Source organism: Colius striatus, chromosome 5 (assembly GCF_028858725.1).
Source record: "Colius striatus isolate bColStr4 chromosome 5, bColStr4.1.hap1, whole genome shotgun sequence".
In the NCBI taxonomy this organism is placed as follows: Eukaryota; Metazoa; Chordata; class Aves; order Coliiformes; family Coliidae; genus Colius; species Colius striatus.
Window position 1 is genome coordinate 6,295,797 of NC_084763.1, and position 22,507 is coordinate 6,318,303.

Genomic DNA, 22,507 nt, shown 5'->3' on the forward strand with positions numbered 1-22,507 from the left:
AAACCCCACCACTAAAGCTGAATGGCACAACTGAGATGCCAACAAAAATGAAACCATAAAAATGCCCAAGCAGCACATACATCTGCACACACATTCTCTGACAGCTTGGTGTTTGACTCACCCTTACCTAGAGGATCTCCCTATATCCGTTTGTGGTTTTAAAACCACATCTCAACGGGCTTTGTGAAAATGTACTCATTGGCTGCTCCAGAGAGAGAGAGGGAGCATGTGTTTTTTGACTGTTTGTTTGGGTTGGTGTTTGAGGAGGATTTTTTTGAGGGGGGAAAGGAATTGTTTGTTCTTGAGAGGGTAGACTTTTGGATCTGAGTTAGTATGTTTTCCTGGCAGTCTTGCAAGAACGATTCGCGTACACATTCTTATCATCTTGTGCTGGCATTCAGGAAGTGAGTGCTGTGCTCATGTCAACAGCAGATTATTGCACACGTACTATCTAAGTGTCTTTACCTCTCACAGCTTCCCTCTAGGCAGTATCAGGCTTAAATTGAAACAGGGCTTTTTAGGACAGAGATGGCAACAGGTCAGAAAGAATTACAAAGTTCCTAGGATTGATGATAAAAAACGCCCCAACAGATAGCACAGCACAGCCCTGACAGCACTCTTCCAAAACCAGCATCAAAGGGATTGCCTTACAAGCAAACCACGTTACAAAGTCACATTCATAGGCTAATCTGGTACTTTCAGGAGGTATTTTGTTAGTACTCACTTGTCCAGTCTTCTTCAAAGCAATACAAGAAGTGAAATCCCACCATGATTAGAGCATGCAGGGAAATCAGGGCTATATACATCTGAAAAACAGAGGAGGTAACAGGGGTATCAGCTGTATTGAAGACCGAAATGATAGATCTTCTGAACACTTTAAACAAAGCAAAGCATTAAGACTTCAAAAAAACCCCACCCCAAACCACTCCCATCTCCCCCTAAACAAGCAACCTGAAGCTGGTAAATGCCAAGACAGACTCCTTCTGCCCTTGCTACCAGCTCTGAGCGAACAGGAGGGACAGTGCTTCATTCAAAGCCAGCTGGACACAAACCCCCAGCCTCCTGTGCCCCAGCCTGGTCTTCCAGACAGCCCACTGTCCTGATCTCCGCTGGGTACAGTGCAGCCTTTAGAGAACAGCAACACTCTGACACCGAGGGATCATGTTCTCAAAGCTGACATCCTTGCCCTTTGGAGCACTACAGCTTCCCAGAGAAATGACAGCTAATTTGTTTTAACCACAAAATGCACTTTAGCTATTTTGCCAGCCTGAGCTTCATAAAAATTGTTTGGGTTTTTTTTGTTTTGGTAAGTATTTTTCCCTGAGGAAGACACTGGCATGGAAAGTTCCTCTCAAGCTCTAATACTTTGTACTTAATTTTACATTAGGTCTTAGGCTTTGTAACTAAAAGCTTTAAATTACACGTAATGCTACACATAAACTACCATGTACCAAGACAGGGCTAAAAAGATGGCTGTCCTGAACCTACAGGTGATGACAAGGGTCAGTGAGGAGTGAGGTTAATTGGATGAAGCTGGAACACAAAAAGTTCCATTTAAATATAAGAAAAAACTGTTTCCCTGTTGAGGTGAGGGAGCCCTGGCACAGGCTGCCCAGGGAGGGTGTGGAGGCTCCTTCCTTGGAGGGCTTCAAGACCCACCTGGACACGTTCCTGTGTGACCTGATCTAGGTGGGACCTGCTCTGGCAGGGGGGTTGGACTGGATGATCTCTAAAGGTCCTTTCCAACCCCTACCATTTTAAGATTCCATGATTTTGTTACAAGAAACCCCTGTGGAAGGAGTAAAAGGAGGGAGTATTTTGTCTTGCCTTGCACATCCAGCACCTGTTCTTTCACCTCCTCAGGTCTCAACAAGACTAACCAAGAACAAAAGCAGCAACCCTTCTTTTGTCTCAACTACATTAGGTGTTTCATACAGCCTTGAAAGTAGATGCAGTTTAACAGAAATCCTTTTGATAGGATTGAAACACCTGGTTCACTTCTCAGGGTGAAAAAAACCCTTTGTTCAAGAAAGGAACGGGGACTCATTTTGGTCTGTAACCCACTTCCTAACAAACCACACCAAAATAAGCCCTTCCATTTACCCCAAAAGTCTCTCCCTTGTTACTTGGAAACATGAGGACATTCTTCCTCAGACTTACAGATGTCTCAAAAGGTTTATTAATAAAACAGAGCATCACTGAAACTCAGCCTTGCAACGTTCACGCTACTCCCACGGGAGCTCGCTTTGATGAAACACATTTCAACCCTTCCAGAAATACGCAGCGTTCCAGTCTGTGCTCCCCTTCTCTTACTCACGAAGCCACAGAGGTAGTATAAAAAAGCCAAACACCTCCTCGGTTTTCAAGTACAAAAATAACCCCCTTGCAAGTAAAAGGTGGATAATTCTTGCCAAAGGGGATGCAGACTTCCCACTCCTTGCTTAAGATGTGGCAACAGCCCTTATTATATGATCCCACACAGGTACTCATACAACCACAACATTCAGGAACCCTACATACGGCCTGGGACCCTACCAGCTACTGCAGAGTGTAAAAGGATGCCTCCTGCCACAACAAACTACTTGCATTAAGGAATAGGTGCTGAACAATTGTTAACACAGACCTCACAAAAGTCCGACAATTGTGATGTTTTTTTTCCCTCCCCTGTTGCTGTGTTGTGTGTGTTCCCTACTCAGTGAAACAAAAGCCTGCAAAGAGCTCCCTGTAAAGTTCTGAAAGAATAAAGAAGAGGAAGGCAGTCTGCAAGGCTGCCTCCTATATCACAGAATGGTAGGGGTTGGAAAGGACCTTAAGACATCATCTAGTCCAACCCTTCTGCAGAAGCAGATCCCACCTAGATCAGGTCACACAAGAATGTGTCCAGGAGGGTTTGAAGACCTCTAGAGAATGAGCCTCCACACCCTCCCTGGGCAGCCTGTGCCAGGGCTCCCTCACCTCAACAGGGAAATCGTTTTTTCTTATGTTTAAGTGGAACTTTTTGTGTTCCAGCTTCATCCCGTCACCTCTTGTCCTGTTGGTAGGTACCACCAAAAAAAGGGATGCCCCAACCTCCTGACACAGACACTCAGCACCTCAACAGACCACCCAAACTGAGACCACCTCAAACATCACTTCCAAAATACTTACTGTAAACAGTACAAAGTACTTCTGGTTATTCTCTCCTACACAGTTATTGACCCACGGGCAGTGATGGTCCATTTTCCGAATACATCTCTTGCAAACACTGAAAGGACACAGGTCTTTATTTACAGCACATTGCATTCCAGGGACACAAGATTTCCCAAGGGTTTGGGGGACACAGAAATGAAAAGAATCAAAGGTGAAATTTGAACCTAAAATACATCCACTGGTTACCACAAGTTTCTCACTTGGCTGTGTCTGTTCAAAACAAACCACACAATACCAAATCACTACTGGGAAAAAAAACCCAATGAATGCCAAGTAAGGCATCTTAGTGTAACATTCACATCAGTGGTTCTGCCAGAATATGGTTTAAACAATGCATTCAGGCAGAGGGAAAAAAACCACACTTCAGCTTTAACCTATTTGGTCTGTGAAAACATCCACAGATTAAAACCAAGCAAAAACCAGAGAGATATGAAAAGCAGTGATGAATGTCAATATTTTTCAGAGTTGTTAATAACAGAGTAAGGTTCATTTGCCAACATTAGCTGGTAGCAGGTACTTGCAAAAAAAAAAAACCCAGAGATTTAAATCAAGGGATTTAAATGTAGGGACATGGTTTAGTGGTGGGCTTGGCAGTGATTGGACTCGATGATCTTAAAGGTTTTTTCCAACCAAAACACTTGTAACTATTCCATAAAGCACCAGAAGAAGATTCTTGACATCAAGGTAAGCCACACACTGGCAAGAAACAGTTGTGGCAGTCAGTCAGAAAGACAGTACCACAATATACATTCAAGGTAAATCTAGATGCTTAAAGCACTTCACAAACTCAGGCTGATAAAATCGAAGTTCAAACGCTTGCCAGCACGCACGCCGTGGCTAGAAGTCAAATAATTAAAAGATTATTACTTTGCCTGTACATCATTCTCTTGCTTAGTCAGTAACTGCTTCAGCTCACATAATAAAGGAAGTCTTTTTCTCTGGAGCTTTCTCATATGCCAGGGGACAGAAAGGCAGTCTCCTGATACCACATTGCACAACCAAGCACAGAAATCAAATATGAACACACTAAACCCCAAACCAAACAAACAATAGACCCAGGAAGGAAACGGCCATTCCAGAGCAATTCTGGCAGCACTGAAACAGAAACAATCGAGGGCTCCCCTGAATTTATTTTCCTTCTGTTAAACAAAAACCCTAGTTTGACCTTAATACAAACACCAGACTTCAACACTCAGATGCTGAAGTGAAACTCAACCAAAAACATAAACACTTGCTTATGAGCACATAGGAATAAATAATAGAAAACCTCTTCGTCGAGCAGCCTGGCACTCGCTCTGCACAGTGGGAGGGGGTAATCCCCAAGGACACATGCCCTTCCTGCAAAACAAATGAGCTGCTACAGCCCTGATCCTAAAGGAAAGGTTGGTCAGGCAGCCCCCAGCCTCCCAGCACGGGGTCAAATCAGCAGCTGCTGTCTCAGGTACCCTCTTACCTGCCAGCCCCAGGTGCAGGGGAGAACAGGAAAAGCCTCGTTCTGCTGGAATAAGCAGCTTGAAGCGATTTTTGAGCTACAGGGGACTCAAATCTGCTGTCACAGTAAAAACAATTTATCTGCCAGATAACGTCAGACTTCCTATGACAAGTGTCAATTACTGATTTAAAAACCAAAAGGTGGATGGGAAGGGGAAGGTGTAAAGAAGGAGGATGCCTCCCTGGAGTCTCATTTACTGCATGCAGACGTGCACACGCTTCCCTTGGGCTCTCAAACAGGGAAGCATCTGGGCAACCCCTTCAACTGCTCCTACGTCTAGTTCCCCAGAGGGAACCACCTGAAGCAGCCAAGTCACAGACAACCTCCATGAAGGAGGCAGCTAAGGTTGAGAGGAGAGGTTTTCTTCCCCGCATACGTACCAAAAGCAGCTGAGTGACAGGCAGAATGGAAGCTAGCTGGTGGAAAAGGAAACACAGAAACTAAACCAAAAAACTACAGGAGGCACGGATTGCCCATACTCAAGACACTCTCCCCCAACTTAACCACTCAACTTCCAAATGCTGGCAGGAGATTGCTGTGCACAAGGGCCTCATAAAACAGCACATGTATCAAAAAACCACCCTGGTCCCTCAGGCATACAGTTGGCAGTATCTCCTGCTGATGCATATGCACAGCCTTGATGTGTGAAAGACCAGTAAATCCCCCTCTACCCCACAAAACCAGCGTTTGACCAAAGATTCCCAACAGCATCAGTGCTCAGATGGCCAGCTTCTCAAACCTTAATGTATAAAAAGTTACCTTAAAGCATATAAAAAAGGACCATGGAGATGAGGCTTTGTGTTTAGCCAAGGAAGCCTTTTTCATTTACCTACACTGTGAGTCATCAGCAAGACAGCATTTCAGATGCAAAGTTTCATTCATAATTGAAGAAGCGTCAGAGGGGATTTTACAGTAGCATTAATAAGTGATAGGCATGATCATCTTGCTCCTGCTGAAAACCAGCTCCTGATTTTGATTAAAGTAATAAAAAAAACCCCAAGAAAAGCAGAAAAAAGCTCTGAAAATAAACATGAAAACTGCAAACAGCAGAACAAGTTTCTCCAGCTCAGTACCACGTATTCCCCTCCCCACAAGGTCCCTGCACGAATCGTCAGGAGTCAGCTCCCTCAGTATGTATGGGGTTTTGTGAGTAGGTAAGGAAGGGACACCAGGGCAAACTCATTAACTGCTTACTGGAAAGCACATTTGCCTGCTTTATAAGCAGAAAGGAACTTTAGGAAGTATAGGTTTTCTTTTTTTGCTCACTGCCTTGAGTATTAAAAAGCTCATTCCCAGTTACTCTCTTCAGGGAATGTTATCCTACCAGAAAAAGAAAGGACATGACAGAACAGTTGGCGTATTGACCTACCGACCAAAGCACAAACCAAAGCCACAGTACCCAGAGAAGTGTGGACAGCAGAACTCTTCAAACATCTACAGAGCTATCCAAACTTTAGTTCTAACTTAAATACCACTTCTAAATAGAATCTGCAGTTAGACAAATGGGTTTGTTAACAAAAACAGCAATGGAAAGGACACTGACCTTTTGAGAGACATCACATTTTATGGATTTCTATGCATTCTGGTATTTAATGTCTCTCTCTAGGTCATGCTTATGTGACAACCTATTGAACACCAGTTCTGGAGTGAAGGCAGCACTCAATTTAAGTGTTTCTCACTTTGCAAGAAGTGGCCCCAGCCTACTACAGATGAAAATCTGTCAGAAAATGCCTGAGATTTGTTTTTTCAGAGAAGCTTGAACGTTGCACTATTGGCAACAGAATCTGGATGCCAACTTCTGAGTGTAACCAGCCTCAGACTCCCAACAACAACTCAGATCAAGGCACACTGGATAATTCTTGAGGTCTCGGTAACAAGAGCAGTCCTCAGAAAATTCTTTACCTGCAGTGATGTGCTCTGTCAGGTTTGATGCTACAACACTTGGGGCACTTGTAAACCACCTGTCCTGGCTTTAGCTGTAAACTCTCGATGAACTCCTTTGTGGCATTACCTTTGGGTACAGCACCCTGCAGAAAAACAAACACACCAAAACATACCAGAAGATTAACCTGGGGACATCACAAGTGCTAAGAACAATGGGTAAAACATTCTTAGCTCTGCAATTTCCACTTCAAAATAGGTGCCTTTATACAGGTAATGCATTGCTGCTGCAGGAGCCTGAGTTCAAAAGTTTCCAGCCTTTCTAGGGCCATAAATTTGGTCAAAAAAGCCTCTCCAAATTCTTCCTCCCCCCAAAACAAAGAAGTCATGAAATGTGCTGTATGAAACCAGCGCAGGTACACCAGCACAAATGCACCCCTGTGGATGTCAGGCTTTTATACTGGAATAAAATCAGAGATGTAATGTTCTGATGGAACAATCTTTATGCCACATCTGTACATCATCCCAACAGCAATAAACAGCGATAGTACACATCAACGAGAGAACTGCACGTTAAATCAGTACTATCAGGCTTTCTTGGGCAGTCTTTGGCTTTTTGCACTAAAACCTTCCAACAGGGATGACACCCATTCAAAAATTACCAAGACCAATACCCACGAAATGCTACCACTCACTTTCTCTCTCTTTACTATGCAGCAAAGCTCAAAACCTTCAGGATGTTTTTAGCAGGAGGCTACAGGAAGCAGTTCCTGAAAAGCATGACCCAGGCTATCAGCTCTGACAAATTCAGATGTTCATTTATTTATCTTAAGAATTCTACTTGTTTGCCTCAGGAGTGCTTTCTGTTTCATTCTGATCCTAGACATGCCCCTAATCCTCCAGGTCCTGGCAGCTTCCTTCATCCCTGTCTCTGTCTGCCAGATGTTGCTGCATCCCCTCAATTCACCTTCCTTCCTCTACTTTGTTTAGCAGATTTTCCCTCATAAAAAAACCCCAAACCCTACTGTCTCTCACCACCCACACACAGAAATCCCACCACATGCTGGGAATTAATGTACCTTTTCCCAGTCACTCTGCATAGAGATTGTATCTGCTGCTCCAACACTGCTTGCTCAGCCTGCTACAGAATACAGCTTTTGTTTCAAGAGCTCCTGCTAACTCTGCCAAGTAATTCCAGTGACCTGAAGGTCCCTAGGCATTAAAGCCACACAACATGCAAAAACTAACAACAAGAACCCCTAGAATATAAACTATATAACGAGTTGCTACAATCCTCTGTTCCCAAGACCAATGACCAGAAGGTTCAGAGCCTCAATTACCACTTACAATTCTGCCCAGCAGCAGTAAGCAGCATACAATTCATCAGTCTTTACCATAATCTGTGAAACGACCCCAAATCGAGCCATTTCTACAGTCCTGAGGCTTCTGGAAGAGCTGGAAACTCAGAGACACACAGTTTACACTGAAGTTTTAATGGCACAAGGTTTCAAGTAGGAAATGACATATGGAAGGAATAATTGGAGTATCATAGGCACACTGCCATTCCCAACAGCAACAAGAACACTCAGGAGGAAGAGACCAGGAGAAGTTTAACCTTGTTTTCCCTTGTTCTGAGAAGGGGAGATGAGGTTTTGAACCAAATCTACTGTCCAGAGGTTAAGGAGAATACACCATCAAGCCACTCAGAAAAAGCTTCATGGTACTAAAGTGTATCTTCTCACTAGCTGAAAGATGAGAAAGCAGCACACCAGATCTCTCACAAAGCAATGTCCTACGGAGACATACAAGCGAGTCTTAAAACTCTGATGCTTCCCACTTGCCTGAAAGCTGTTAGCTCTTAGCATGCACACGTGGTATGCAGTTCAGCGTGGTCCCACACGCTCAACTAAATCACTACTATGAGAGATGGCAAACATGGCTTTTCAAAACAACACCCGCTCTCTCCATTCTGCTGAAGCAACACTTGCCAAGGCAGACAACCAAAACCAGCTTTTCCAGCTTTCCTGTTTGTCAAGACACGACAAGCCACAACCATGAGATCTGCCATCGGGGAGAAAACGGCGTCAGAGAGAAACACCCTCCTTCCCTGTGCAAAAAGAGGAGCTGCTCGCACAATGGGAATCTAAAGCTGGGTCCTTGCCTTTGCATCTGACTTGAGTGGGATGAGGGATTAGCATACCACATCAGCAGCCTCACTCAGCAGGGCTGACAAACACACACACACACACAAGTTATTTCAATCTGCCACTCACTCGGCGACCGAGTTACCCAACATCTAGCAGACAAGAAACACGCCGCCTGTTTCTTTCCGAGACACAAACAGAGAGAGAGAGAGATACTTACTGGATCTGTCAGCATAGCACGAAAATGTGAAGCCAAAGCGAGGAAAGCCAAGGTGTTGAACAGTGTGCCATTGATGACACTATAAACATAATCTCTCGATGGGACTAGCATGACAAGGAGGACTACAAAGTCGGCATAGAACACCAGCATCCAGGTAACGACAGCACATGCAATACCACAGCCATCTCGAATAAACCACATTGTTCCCAGGGAAGGGCGGCTAGGAGGTGGAACACACTTTTCTGGCTGGAGGTATTCAGGTGTCCTTTCAATATCTCTGAAGCGGTGGACTGGAGTAATCATCATAGGCCTTTATATCCATACTTGCATCTGAAAGAGAATCAGAAACAGCGTTCACTGCTTTGCCTGCGCCCGTGTCAGGGTGTGGGGATCACGTGGGAACCCCCACATAGCTGAAAGTGAGTTGAAAAGGGGAAAAAAAGACACCATAAGGTGAAAAAATAGGGTTTGGAAACAGCCCTCTCGTGCTTATCAAAACACTTCTTACTCAGAAGACTCTCTAAGTGCTTTTAAGGCTTGCTTAATTACAAGTTAAATCCACCTGTGTGCCACCTCCACCCACCCCCAAAGGATTGGCAACAAGAGTTTTAGTGAAGAGAAAGTCAGCAGGTAGGTGCCAAGGGGAGCTGCCACAGCAGGAACTAAAGCACAAACTGGACACTGTCACGAGAGTTAAAAAATGAGTGGCCTGGCACAGCTGGCAGGGGCCTTTTTTGCTGCCAAAGGGTCTCTCCTACAGACACTAGGAAGCCTAGCAAGTGGGAGAGGTTTCCCTTCTCCTTATCCATTGACTCACAAAGTTACAATGGCAAGAACCACTGAAGCTCAGCTAAAGATCTGGACAGGAATTTCCAGTCTTGGCTGAAGGATGCTCTTCCCAAACCACAGCTGTCTCCCACTCTCACCTCCTCCTTACATCCCCTCTAAGTCCCTCAGTAGCATTTCTTTTACTCCTCTCTTAGCACTTCCAGCCAACTCCACTGTAACACAGGCACTAACATGATATTTGCTGCCGCTGCCCCATCCTCTCCATCTCTGCAGGCACCTTGTCTATCCAGAGGATAATATCCACCTTGGAGCCAGAAACTTGCTGCAGTTTCAAAGCAGCTCCCACCAAACACAGCCATTTGAGAAAACAAAAAAGGTGCTCAGAAGACTTTGGCAGGACATCAGTCGATCTGCTCCGTGAAAGTACACCACTCAGTGCTGGAGCACACCAGGAATGCTGCGCTTTGAAAGCCACTCTCTACACACCCAGCCCAAAGACACTCTTCACAGACTACTTGCACAGTGCTCTAAACGCACTACAACCCCCACATAAGGACCCACCTGCTACAGAAACAGCTGCAATGATTTTACTACCAAATACACTGAATCACGAAGGGTTCAGCCTCCTCCTATTGTAACATGTCAGGATTATTCTCACTGCTTGGCAAGAAAGAAAAGCGTGTGTTTTTCCATTTTAATTCAGAGAAAGGGAGACAATGTTCACCATTAACGATGTTTTCTGCCAGGAAAGTTCATGCTGAAGCTATTTTTGAGTTGAATTGTTAAGAAGAAGCGCTAAATTGTGTTGTCTGTACAAAATGGATCGATTCTGCAGAAAACATAATGAGAGGACTGCAAAAAGTACTCAGGGTCTTAAACTTCTCTCAAACTTTTATGGCTAAGTTCTGTCAAGTATCAGGAGAAAGCTCTATTTTGTGTAACACTGACCTAAACCAAGATGCTATTGCCCCTACCTAGACGGGGAAGGAGATTGTAGTTTGCTTTCTAGTTGATATTTCAAGAGGATCAAATTTGTAAGCAGACAATTAGTCTTTGACAGCCAAAGATTAAGGTTATCAATGAACAGGATGATTAATTACATCCAAGCACAGAAGCAATGAGCTTGTGCATGCAAAGAGGAGTGACATGGAAGAGAGGTGACTGGAAGTGCTATTGCTACAGTGAGGGGCAAAAGTCAGGAGCACAAAGTTTCTAGCTGCAGAGAAATGGATGATCCAGGCTACTTACAACATTTGTTTTCTAACGTAACTGACCTGATCTAGGCTGACCTGCTTCTGCAGGGGGGTTGGACTAGATGATCTCTAAAGGTCCCTTCCAATCCCAATCATTCTGTGATTCTTTGAATTAGGTATCTTTGTATGCCACCAAACCAGAGAGTTTAAGATGTTTGATGAACCTGAAGCCATACAGATTAATGTTAAAGCATATCGGTCATATTTACACATACCACACACAGAACAGGAAAATCAAGACAAGAATGTGCATGAGGAACTCATTTACTTTGGTGAGAGAAAAAAAAAGCCCCAATCAAAAAACGCCTCCTCCTCATTCACAAAATTCACACACTGCATTGAGATTACTTTGTACTTTAACCACAGCTATAATTTAGCCTCCTGACTCCTGTACTTTGGGAGACAAGCTATATAATTTTCAGAAACAGTGATTACCCAAACAATCTGGTGGCCTAAGATCAGATTAACCTACACCTACTAGTAAAGCCATACCCTTGCCCCACTCCCAACTTCTGTAAGGATGCTTCTGTGTTCATACCCTCACACAGACTTAAGCAGCATTTTAAAGACTCAGTCCTTCCCCCAAGGAAACAGGTTAACCTTCATTGCATTATTTAATAACCTTACTAAAATTGTTATGCTGGTTTGCCAGCTCTAAATAAAGCCTGACAATGTTTAGTTGACAGTAACATTGGATTGCATTGAAAAATGTGAAAGGAAACGGTAATTTAGATGTTTGATTTTCAAATAGAGGCCTTAGATTTGACACATCGGCTGCACTAACAAGAAGGGACAGAGCTGAACAGAAACTTTAGGATTTTTTGGCCTAGACTCTGAGCCTCTTTTTTTTTTTTCCCCACTCCCTGAGGTTTTGTTTCCCAAAGCAAAGAAATGAAATGGTCACAGGAAAAGCAAACTCCTATTTCACAGAGAAATTAGTCAAGTCACCTTAAGGTCAGTTATCAGCACAGACCAACTGAAAGCTAGACAAATGCACAGGGATTAAAACTCTGGGTTTTGTCCTGAACAGCACACTTCAGCAGCCAAATAAAAACCCATCTGTCTTGCAAATGCAGGAAGTGGTTTCACTTCAATGAGAGTTTTGCAGCACATTCTTAGAAAAACTACTGAGTTAAATTGGGGGGGCAAAAAAAACCCCCCAAGCTACTGCTGCCTTAACTGCCTAAGGAGAAACTGGAAGGAGCCTTGAGGCACCTTAGTCTGAAAGCGTGGGGACTTGTTTCTGCAGTGCAGTAATGAAGTGGTTAAGAGGATAGAGCACAGGCCTTCTATTCTGACTTCTGGCTGGAGGACACATTTGTTATTTAATGCACTTTGTTATTTAATGCTTGCTTTAGAGGCATCATCAGGCCACAAAATGACAAATCAGTGATGAGTACATAAAGACCATTAGTTATTTGAGAAATACATGTATGTTTTAGTCTCTTTAGAGTCAAGCTATATGAGCTTAGAGTCTCAGTTTCTCTTCTACATGACCTGGTTATGTTGTGGGTTTTTTTTTACTTCCCTGTTCTCACATACACTAACATCTGGTTTTGTTTATGCTGTCCAGCCTGGTATTTTCATATAAACAATTAAACATAAATCTTGTAGCGGGGAGAAAGTAGAAACTTGCCCTAACTTGTCTGCCCTTCATCATGCAGCATGTGAACTTCATTTATAACACACAGACGGGGTATGTCAGTGCCTCCTGCTCTGGAGCAAACAATATGTAAACAATGAAGGCAAAGGGCTTAAGGACTTAATCATGGTGTCAGGAGAGAGGCCACTAAGTAAAAGTGAGATACAATGATAAGACACACATCGATTCAGCTTAGTCGGAGGCAAAGACCTTTTCTTCTTTTCATCTGGAAGGGAATAATCACAAAACCCATGCAATATACACATTAGAAATGTAAATAAAACAAACTCAAATCCACTTCCTGCTGTGATGAACACTTACAATGTGCTATTACACTCTCTATAAAGGAGCTATCTTCTGACTTGAATCTATTTGTTAATGGCCTGTGACCACCAAAGAATGCTGTGGGCATTCACCCAAGGTGCACCTGAAAGCTATCTGAGGTCCCGGTGTTAGAAAACTTACACCAAGCCCAATGCCATCATCATCGACACGCTGCTGATTTCCATGTAATCACTCATGCGAGTGAAGTCAAGCACACAGGTATGACTTGAAAAACTACAGTATTACTATGTACATTGCAATCATTTCCTCTATTACAAGTGCATCAACACTAAACTTTGACAAGAGTTAACATTTTGCCCCGTGGACTAAGGGAATTTCAAGTTCTGCCAATTACATGGAAACAATCCTAATTAACTGGATATTTACTTACGCTTCTCCTGCCACACTTCCATACAGCCCAAATCTAACGTCAAGCCTGTCAAAACTAGCCAAAGCAAGTTCTAGCAGGAATAATATCATAACTTTATTTGCCCTAATGGCTCCTGCAAGGCTTTATCTGATCAGTAGGAAGGGAATAAAACAGCCCAGCTATGCTGAGAATTTCTGGCAGTCTCCTGCAGATTCATCCAGACATCCATCAGCATGGCAGTTTCCAACTCCTGGTTTACGAAACCCTGGGGGGTCAATGGGACATTTCTAACAGGTCTCTGAAAGGCAGCTAAAAAAAGCAAGCCTATTATTAGCAGGCTTAAATTTGCTACAGAGAGTTGCATTTCCATTGGAATATTTTTGGGACTCCACACATGGTTAAAAAACAAAAGCAAAACAGAAACAACAAACAAAGCAAACCCAACCCCAATCGGGTCAAAAATTACTTGTCTTGGGTTAAAATGGCAAAAGCAGTAGGGAAGGATCAGGCAAAAGCAATGGGGAAGGATCGGGCACAGAGCTTAGCACAGGGCTGAAGGACACCTGATGACTCAGAGTAAAATGCCACAGGGCAAAGTCAGTGCTGCTGGCCTTACTCCAGCCACCCCAGAGCAGCTGATAGGATTAGAATCCTTCATTTTCACCAGAATTTTTCAGTTTTCTTCTGGAAATTCAGGCCACAGTAAGGAGTACAGTTCCAGCCTAAGGACTGCATCACCAGCTACATGTTTGCTTTTAGGAAGAGTCTCACAAACACCTCAGATCCCCTCGGAAACCTTTGGCTACTGAAATCATGCGATTTCAACAGTTTCAGTTCCCCCATGGAAGAAAAATGGCATCAAGGATTCAGAATGTCAATTTCATGAAGATAGTCTTAATTCAAATACTAAAATTAACCTTTAAAAAAGTTACAAGGCTTGAAATAAATTTGTGTTTCTTGAGGCTAAATGCACACAGGCTTGGATTACTTGCCTTGGAAAGACGGCACACAAAACCAGATGGTAACCCAGTTTATAACACTTTTCTATACATGAGAGGAGTAAGTGGCTATATTACAATGCTGCTTGAGAGTCACAGTTTAGAAAACTGTTTTCATTGTGAACTATTGGATAGATATATATTTTTAAAATGCATTTGTTATTCTGAAGAGGCCACATGTGAACAAGACCTTAGGAAAAAAAAATCATACTTGGGTTGTTTTTATTAGAAGCATCTTACTGGAGAGGACGATTTAATTGAAGCCATGCATTTCTGAAGAATACATTTGAACAAGAGTATGAATATGTAGAGGGAATTTCTCCCTGAGGAGAGCAGGGGGAGGTGGAAACTACCTCAAAGACATGTGTCAAGATTTAGAAATTCCATCCCGAGGGCCTGGACTGGGCTGAGAGTGACAGGCTCAAAAGAGCCGCAGACGCGTAAGGCACAAACTCCACAGTTCTCCTCTCATTTGCATCACTGTAAACAAGAACCAATTTCAACAGTGCCAGAGGAATTCCATCAGTAGAACTGTAAGGAAAATAAGGGCCTGTTTTCTCAATTGGAAACACGGGTTTTTTTCCTGTCCTCGTGTTTGTGGCACAGCCTCTCAGGACAGATGGAAACAGTGTTCTGATTAATGTCTATATCATTTCTGTTTAACTAATGGATATGTATTGTATAAATAAATTATAATGCAATAAAGACTGACCTAAGAGTCTGAGTTATCTGGTAAGTGATTGCACTCCCACCTACCAGGCCTGTCAGCTGCTGGCTTGAGCAAGGGAGAGGAGGCACAGACAATGTCGTTACTGTCCGAGGTACATCAACACCGCACCACTACGGATGAGTGATAAAACTGGGGCAACATCTTAGAACAGGATGCACAAGGGCAACAGAAACTAAGGTCAGACTTGGACCTGACTTGGTCAGATAACAAGCCTTTGATCACAAGGAAGGCACTTTATAAAACTGTCTTTAAGTATGAACCATCACGACAACTTTTAAACTGTCAGAGCTGCAAGGACAATAAAGAAACACTGTCCCTTCAGTCTTACAGTTTCCCAATAGACTAAGTACACAAGAGCTACTTAAACTATGGAAAATGAGATATATGAATCCTGAAGGTACAAATGCAAACCAGCTTTGTGGAATTGTCACCTATGTGGAGTAAGTACTGGAAAAAAAAAAGAACAATCTCGCAGAAGGGACTGTGCTGGGAAACAGAAAACAACAACAACTGAGGGTATCATGCTTTCCCACAGTACTGCAGTGATCCTGAACAGACAGCCTTCTGGGAGACAAAAGAGCAGAAGTTGTCCCGGTCTTCTAGACAGCTTTGCAATTTTGATGCTGACTCAGGACCTAAAACAGCAAGCCACTGGATCAGAGCAATCAGAAAGGCAAATTCTCAATCTGCTTTGTGCTAACTTTTTACAAAAATGGAAAAAAAAAAGAGATCAAAATTAAAGGGGAAGGCTTGTCCATACAACTGGTATTATGTTTAGCACCTGTTTTAAAAACCACGCTGCTTTCGTGGCATACAGAATATATTTTACAGAGAAAGGGAAAAGAGTTGTAGCTTTAAAGTGTTAATCATAGTAAGAAGCTGGCAGCATCACTGTAGTTTAAAGCTAAAAATGTTCTGAACGTTACCTTTCAAGGCAGAAGGCACACTTCAACTAGCAGACATACCCTTTTGACCCAAGATTTGGCTCTCACCTGCTTCTGCTACAGCCTCCCCTTCACAAGCATGAACAAGTCAATCTGTATTTTATTCACCTACTTGTAATCTACACTTCTTCCCTACTGTACAAAGGTAGAGAAGATGCAGGTATGAAGGCTGTAAGGCATTTAGATTTTATATCTAAATACTACACCTCAGCAGGTACTTAAATCGAATACAGAAAATACACAGGGCATACATTAAAGCAGCACAGGAATAAAACAGGGACCAGAAAATGATGACCTCTGTCCCGAAAGGTCTGAAGCTAAAATCACGACTGTCATGATCCAGCTTTCTGATGTTAAGAGTTGGCCTAGAAGAAACCTAGGCTATGACTTCAGAGAACTGGAAAAACCTGCAGGTTCAAAGTTGCTGTGAGTTAAAGCTTTGGAAACATAGGAAGGAACTCCTGAGCTGGCAAACTACCTATTGGTTGTTTTGTTTTGCTTACTGTTGCATTAGGCAAGCACAAGGGATCCCTGTCTCCCTTAAAAACACTGTTTCAGTGTGTAAACATTAATTTTGTTATCCTTGGAGACAACTGAGAGTTGGAGATTAGACTAACTGCGATACATAGTACATTGCCTGTCTATTCTATGCTATATTGTAATCCAAGTAGCCATCGCAAAGAAGAAAGATGTACATCATGTTACTGCCTCCCTTTATGGCCTGCTATAGCCCCCTCTGTATCTATGGTATGGTACTACTGCCCTCCCACAAGGACTGGACACGTTTCATTGCTGTTTCCTTTTTTGACATAACACACTGCCTTTATTCACTCTTATTATTTCAACTCGAGCCCATTTCTTTTTAACTTCTGCATCCTGTACCACCTTTAGGACTGGCCATCCTTGTCAGTTCTGCATTATTGCAAAACTCACAGCTGAACCTCACAAACACGCCATCCACCGCCAGCCCAGCACTGAAAACATCAACAAGAGCCTTGCATTTCCTCCCATTCAACATTCCTCTCTTGTCCAAGGGTATTAATACTGAGTTTTCTGTGTCCTTGTTTGACTTGCTATTACTGTAACAGCGATTCCCACATTCATCCAGCTGAACTCTGCTATTGTATATTTCCTTCTCATCTCCTTACTTTCCCATTCCTATTCTCTGCTTTTTTCTTTTTATCTCCTTGTACCCCTACTTTCTCCTATAACAGAACCAGCTCTGCATGGTCACCTTGTAACCTGGCAAGCGTGAAGAGATACGAGGTTATGAGTGTAGATAAATCTCCCAAGCATCTCCCACCCTGAGGGTACAGCCAGAGACAGGAGTGAACCTCCTGGTGCTCTCATGGAGTAAGAGCCAGTACTTGGCTGCACCTTGCCTGTAATACCTTACACCTCACTAGCTGAGAACCTCTGCCGTATCAGGAGGTGATTTTGGCACCCACAGCCTGCTGAGGCAAGCTGGCTCTCTGTTTTGGACTCCTCCAAAGGACATCATGTAAAGTGTTACTGGCAGGCTTGCTGCACTGCAGTTCCAGTCAAGTTACATGCTATCTTCTTTCTTATTGTCTGCAGGAAATACGCAGCTCTAATTAGGAAAGCTTTAACTTCTCATTTTCTCTAATGCAACCTTAAGTTTCAGATTAGTTACATGCACAAGCCAAATAAGATGTTCTGGGTACCATCTTTCATATCTCATTTGCTTCAACCAGCTAAGCACAGGACAAGGAAAATAAAATCTGACAAGGAGCTTTTCTATCTTGTCATATTTTACATTACCTGCTGTCTTCTCTCAGGAAGGCAGAAAAAACATATTCCAGAGTATCGCCCTAAGAAAATGATCATGTCTACACTGCAGAGGGACTAGAGAAAACCACAAACTCCAGTCGATTAACATCTGGAGAGACCTGCTGAGTTCCACCCAAGCCGTCTTCAGACTGACACCACTGCGGATGCCCATTACCTAGTCTCCTCTACAGGAGAGAGATCCCATTATAGATGTATGGGAAGTGCCCACACAACTAAGTTCCCCTGAAACGATGAAACACGTGGGTTTAAACTGTGCTGACTATGTGACACTGCTAGCTCCTGTTCTGCTGGAGATGCACTGCAACCCACCCATCAAGAAAAGGAAATTCCTATTAGATACAAAAGAGATGCACCACAGCTGAGTTACCATTGCCCAGGTTACACACATACTGCTGAGGACTTATCAGTTGCTGATGCAAAGGAAACTATCTAGAAAAGCCACATAACTACTTGGGCAGAGCAGACCTGCTGAGGAATTCAGCATTCATCTTCTTGCAGCCTCTTCCCAATAGCTGGATTCAGGTACATTTTTATATTCTCATCTGCTACCAAACAAGCAATTTCAAACCAAAATACACACTGGCTGCAATTACATCACCTCGAATGAAAACTAAAAGAGAAACAGAAACGTACACCAAAAAAACCACCCCAGGAGGTGTTAAATGTTTCAACAAAAAATTTAGCTTTCAGGCAGACCTGAGGTTTATCCTTTTCTAAACCTATAACTGCACAGAGCTTCTGGGTCACACCTAAATCTCAATGAGCATTCAGTCAGACACAACTTACTACCACAGGAAGCTCCCACTGGTATGACAAATACTATTGCATCAGTGAGCACTAAGAGCTACACTGGCAGTCAGAAGTGTCTGAAGGACTGGATCATTATTGCATGCGGAGCTGCATTTTTAATGACACATGAATTAACGTGTGGCTTCCCTTATAATGAATCTTATCACCAAAACACCTTCAACACTAATGCAAAAGGCTTATTTGTTGCATTCACTAAGCAAAGAAAAACACAGTACTCACTCAAGCCTTGCTATCTACACCACCAGGCATTGGAGCCAGTCACTCACTACACCCTGCCAACCCCTCCTCTGGGATTCCACCGTATCACAACAACCATCTGAATTTGGGCTCCTTTCCTACAGATCTGACATTGTGCATCTTTGCTGTGTCAGGAAGCCTGGCATGCAATCAATCTCTCATATGCTGAAAAACATAGTTTATCTTTTCTGAATCAGGATCAAAGAAAAGAAATCTAAGGGAGCTTTGGTGTGTCCACCCAGCATCCCTCCCTGGCACACAGGCAGCAGGAGAGCGCATCAGAGACCACGCTGTTGCCTCCTTCTCCCCATAGCCAATGTTTTCCTAAAGACTGTTTTCTAAGGGACTCTTGCTTCTTCTTAAGCCACTTTTCAGGAGTACTTCAGTAATACTTCGAAGCTGCCGTTTGAAAACAGTCCGGATTACTTCCTATAACACACAACTCATTATCCATTTCAACTAAACCCGCCACAGCACGGTGCCATGGTTTCCACACAAGAGTATTCCCGATGCTGAAGTCGCAACCGCCGGGCACAGGGGGTCTAACGCAGGGTGAGCACGGACCCCTCCGAAGCCCTTCTTGCCAGACGGGCACGTTTCATCACCGACACGCATTAAGATACTACAGGACCCCGTCTCACGACAGCAATCCAGTAACACACACGGGACCCTGACGAAATTGCCGCAGGCTCCGAGTTTAAATTTCTTGCCGAGGGGACGTTTCTCTGCTCCGGCGGGCCCCCGGAGCAGAGCTGAATCACGCATTTACCGCGGTGTTATTTAACATCTTTAGCCTCGCAGCGTTCAAAGCCCGGCGCTGGAAGCCGGCGGGTCAAGGCGGCAGCTGGGGGCGGCCGGGAGCCCACCTCCCGTTTACCGACGGATGTCGGTAAACGGGAGGTGGGCTCCCGGCCGCCCCCAGGGACAGCCCCAGGAGACCCAGCTGCGCGACGCGCCCCGCCGCCCAGCCCCTGCCCGGAGGAGGGGGCCCGGCGGAGTGGAAGCGCCGCACCGAGCGGCCCTCGCCCGGCCGCACCACCCGCCGTTTCCCTCGCGGGCTGCCGCACCGCCGAAGGGCTGCGCGGGGAACGGGCGCGGCGGCAGCGCCGGGGCAGGGGCGCGGGTCACGCGGCGCAGGCGGCGAGCGCGGCCCCCGTTTCAGCGCGGGCAGCGGGATGGCCGCGCCGTGCCGTTCCCTCCGCCGGGAGCCCGCGGCCCGCTCCGCTCCCGCAGCCCTCCGCCGCTGTCAGTCGCACCACCTACCCCACAGGCCGCCGCCGCCGCCGCGGGTCGGGCGCGCGCCCCGCCGCCCCCACGCCGCGCGCGCGCGCCGCCACGCAGCGCCGCGCCTCGCCTCGCGCCGGCCGGGGCTGCCCCGCGCGCCGCCGCGCCCCATCCGCCCCGGGAGCCCGCGCGCGGCACCGGCGCCCGCCCGGCACAACAGCCCCCTCCCCAACAGCTCCCTCCCCACCGCCCACTTACGCCGGGCCGGCGGAGAGGAGGGGCGGCCGCCGGCAGGAACCAGGAAGTGGCTGGGCGGCGGCGGGAGGCAGCGCAGAGCGGCCCAGGACACCCCCTGCCCTGCCCGGCCCTTCCCCGCCCCGCCGCCGGGCGCGGCGCCGGGGGCTTCCCCCGCACACGGGCGGGCAGCGGCAGGGCTCGGCTGTCGCAGGGCCGGGGCGCGCCTGGGGCTGGTGCGCATGGACGTCGCGGAGGTGAAATACGGGTTTTGCCGGGGAAATAGAACCTTTTTCTTTCTTTAACCATGGGGAACAGCTGGGTCTCAATACCCACCTCTGAGCCCCGGGAAGCTCGGGGACGGGTTGGGCTGCACGCGTCCCGAAAGCCAGGAGGATGGAGCGTCCGGCTGCAGGTGCCATGACTCACAGGCAGGGCAGCAGCTGAGTCTCCCTGGTGCTCTCCATGCCCAGCCGCTGCTCCCATCCCTCACACCCTGCAGGTATTTTACATTCCAGGTGGGTCTGGCTTTATTTCAGCCAGCATGATAATTCCTTTAATGAGGTCAGAGGGAAAAGACAGTGCTTTCTCCACGTTAAAAAACCCCAAACTACTGGCATATTTTCTAATAACGTTTGCTGTTGCTACACGTACCTTCTGCCATCCCTGAAGGAAAATGAGCCGAACCTGGTCAGCTCCAGCCTTGGGAAAATGACTGCATGTAAACAAGATTCACTAGCCGAGCCTCTGGTCCATGCGAGGATTTGACCAGCTTTAGGTAGATTCCAGGCTGGGATGGCAGAAAGGAGGGAAACAACCAGAAATCATTGTTTCTGTGGAGGTGGAACCGTTGGCTGCTGAGAGCTGAGCTGTGAGACAGGCAGGACCAGGAGCCAGAACATCACCTCCCCGTGCTCTCAGCGGGAATGACTGCGTGCACCCACATCGCTGTATTTCTGATCAGGAATTCACTGGTACAGGGGAGTTTATAACTTCTCCTTAACACAGTTTGGCTCACACTGTGCCATGTGAGGGCGTGAGAGTGGGTCAGACGAAGGGTCCATCTGTGCTGGAAGACAGACATTTAGGGAGAAGATATGTACTACAGCCCCTTTTCTACATGGGCGCTGCCTTTGCCTGGCACTCCCCTGGCCCAGGAAGGAGCCCAGCCCTGCTCCACCTCCTCAGGGTGAGCTACCCAAGCCTCAGCTCCCAGCTCAATCAGGCTCCACACCAAGCATCAGCAAGCAATCCTCACACAAGCCTGGCATGCAGAGACTTGACTCTTTTTGGAAGCAGGGAAGTCACAGGACACATCCCAGAAACACATCCCCACTTTGCTCCAACTACTAATGTCTGTGCAGCCCGCTGATGAGGACCAGACCAGCGCTAGTCCAAAGTAAAACCTCCAAAAACACCTCTTGCCCTTCCGGTGTGCTCAAGGAGGCTCTGTACGTTTGATGGAACAAGGAGAGCTAGAAAGGCCTGGGTAAACTCTGGCAGGGTCATCCTTCTAAGCCACGGGCCGTTCTCACCCAAGCATCGACGTGAATTCAAATGGCAACTTTAAAAACAACTCGAGGATCATACAACAAGAGCTGTTATGAAACTTTCCGTTAGGGCTCTCAAAAAAAACCCCAAAACAAGCCACCCTGAATTATCGTTTTACTATACCGTAGGAGCTTTTAATGACACTTCCCATGCCCCTTTCCCAGGGATACCTGGCAGAGGACCAACAGCACGCTCCTGACGGGAGAGTTGGGCTCCTCCTCTGCTCCCGCCTTCGGAGGTAAAAACCTCGGCGTTCCCTCCTTTATCTTGAGGGGTTTATCCCCACGAGAGCCCTTCCCGAGCACGCAGCTATCTCCCCAGCCTCCTCCAGGCGCTTTTACCTTGGCACAGGGCAGGCAGCGAGCGGCCACTGCCTTTTTGCTCCACCATGAGCCTCAGCTTCTCGGAGACGCTTTTCTGGACGCGGGCTGCTGGATGTGCGCCATACGTAGGGCGCTGCGCCTTCTCCCCCGTGAAAACCCTCCCGAGGGGAGTTTAACGGGTGCACGCCGCTGCTTTGCCCACAGAGCGGGGGACACCGTGCCCGCAGCCCCGCGCCGGGCGGGCGGACCGGCATTGACGCGGGAGCTTTCCCGCCTCCGGCGCGGCGCGGTGCGCAGGCGCGGGGCTCGGGCCCGCCCTCAGGGGCCTGACGTCGGCACG

General features: G+C 46.1%; 1 protein-coding gene across 5 annotated transcripts in view; it reads right to left on the minus strand.

Moving 5' to 3' along the window:
• Window positions 1–22,445, minus strand: part of ZDHHC3 (zinc finger DHHC-type palmitoyltransferase 3) — a 36,633-nt gene extending 14,188 nt beyond the window's left edge. For 2 of the 5 annotated variants that reach the window (XM_061996257.1, XM_061996262.1), the window contains exons 1-5: window positions 22,186–22,445; window positions 8,927–9,256; window positions 6,584–6,708; window positions 3,148–3,244; window positions 725–806 (exon numbers count right to left, since the gene is read on the minus strand). In XM_061996257.1, coding sequence (XP_061852241.1) covers window positions 725–806; window positions 3,148–3,244; window positions 6,584–6,708; window positions 8,927–9,232 — 610 coding nt within the window. In that variant the 5' untranslated portion in view covers window positions 9,233–9,256; window positions 22,186–22,445. Of the gene's footprint in view, window positions 1–724; window positions 807–3,147; window positions 3,245–6,583; window positions 6,709–8,926; window positions 9,257–10,989; window positions 11,112–20,098; window positions 20,148–20,317; window positions 20,392–22,185 lie in introns of those variants that run through there. The other 3 variants (XM_061996258.1, XM_061996260.1, XM_061996261.1) reach the window with 3 other exon arrangements.
• Window positions 22,446–22,507: the final 62 nt, after the last annotated feature.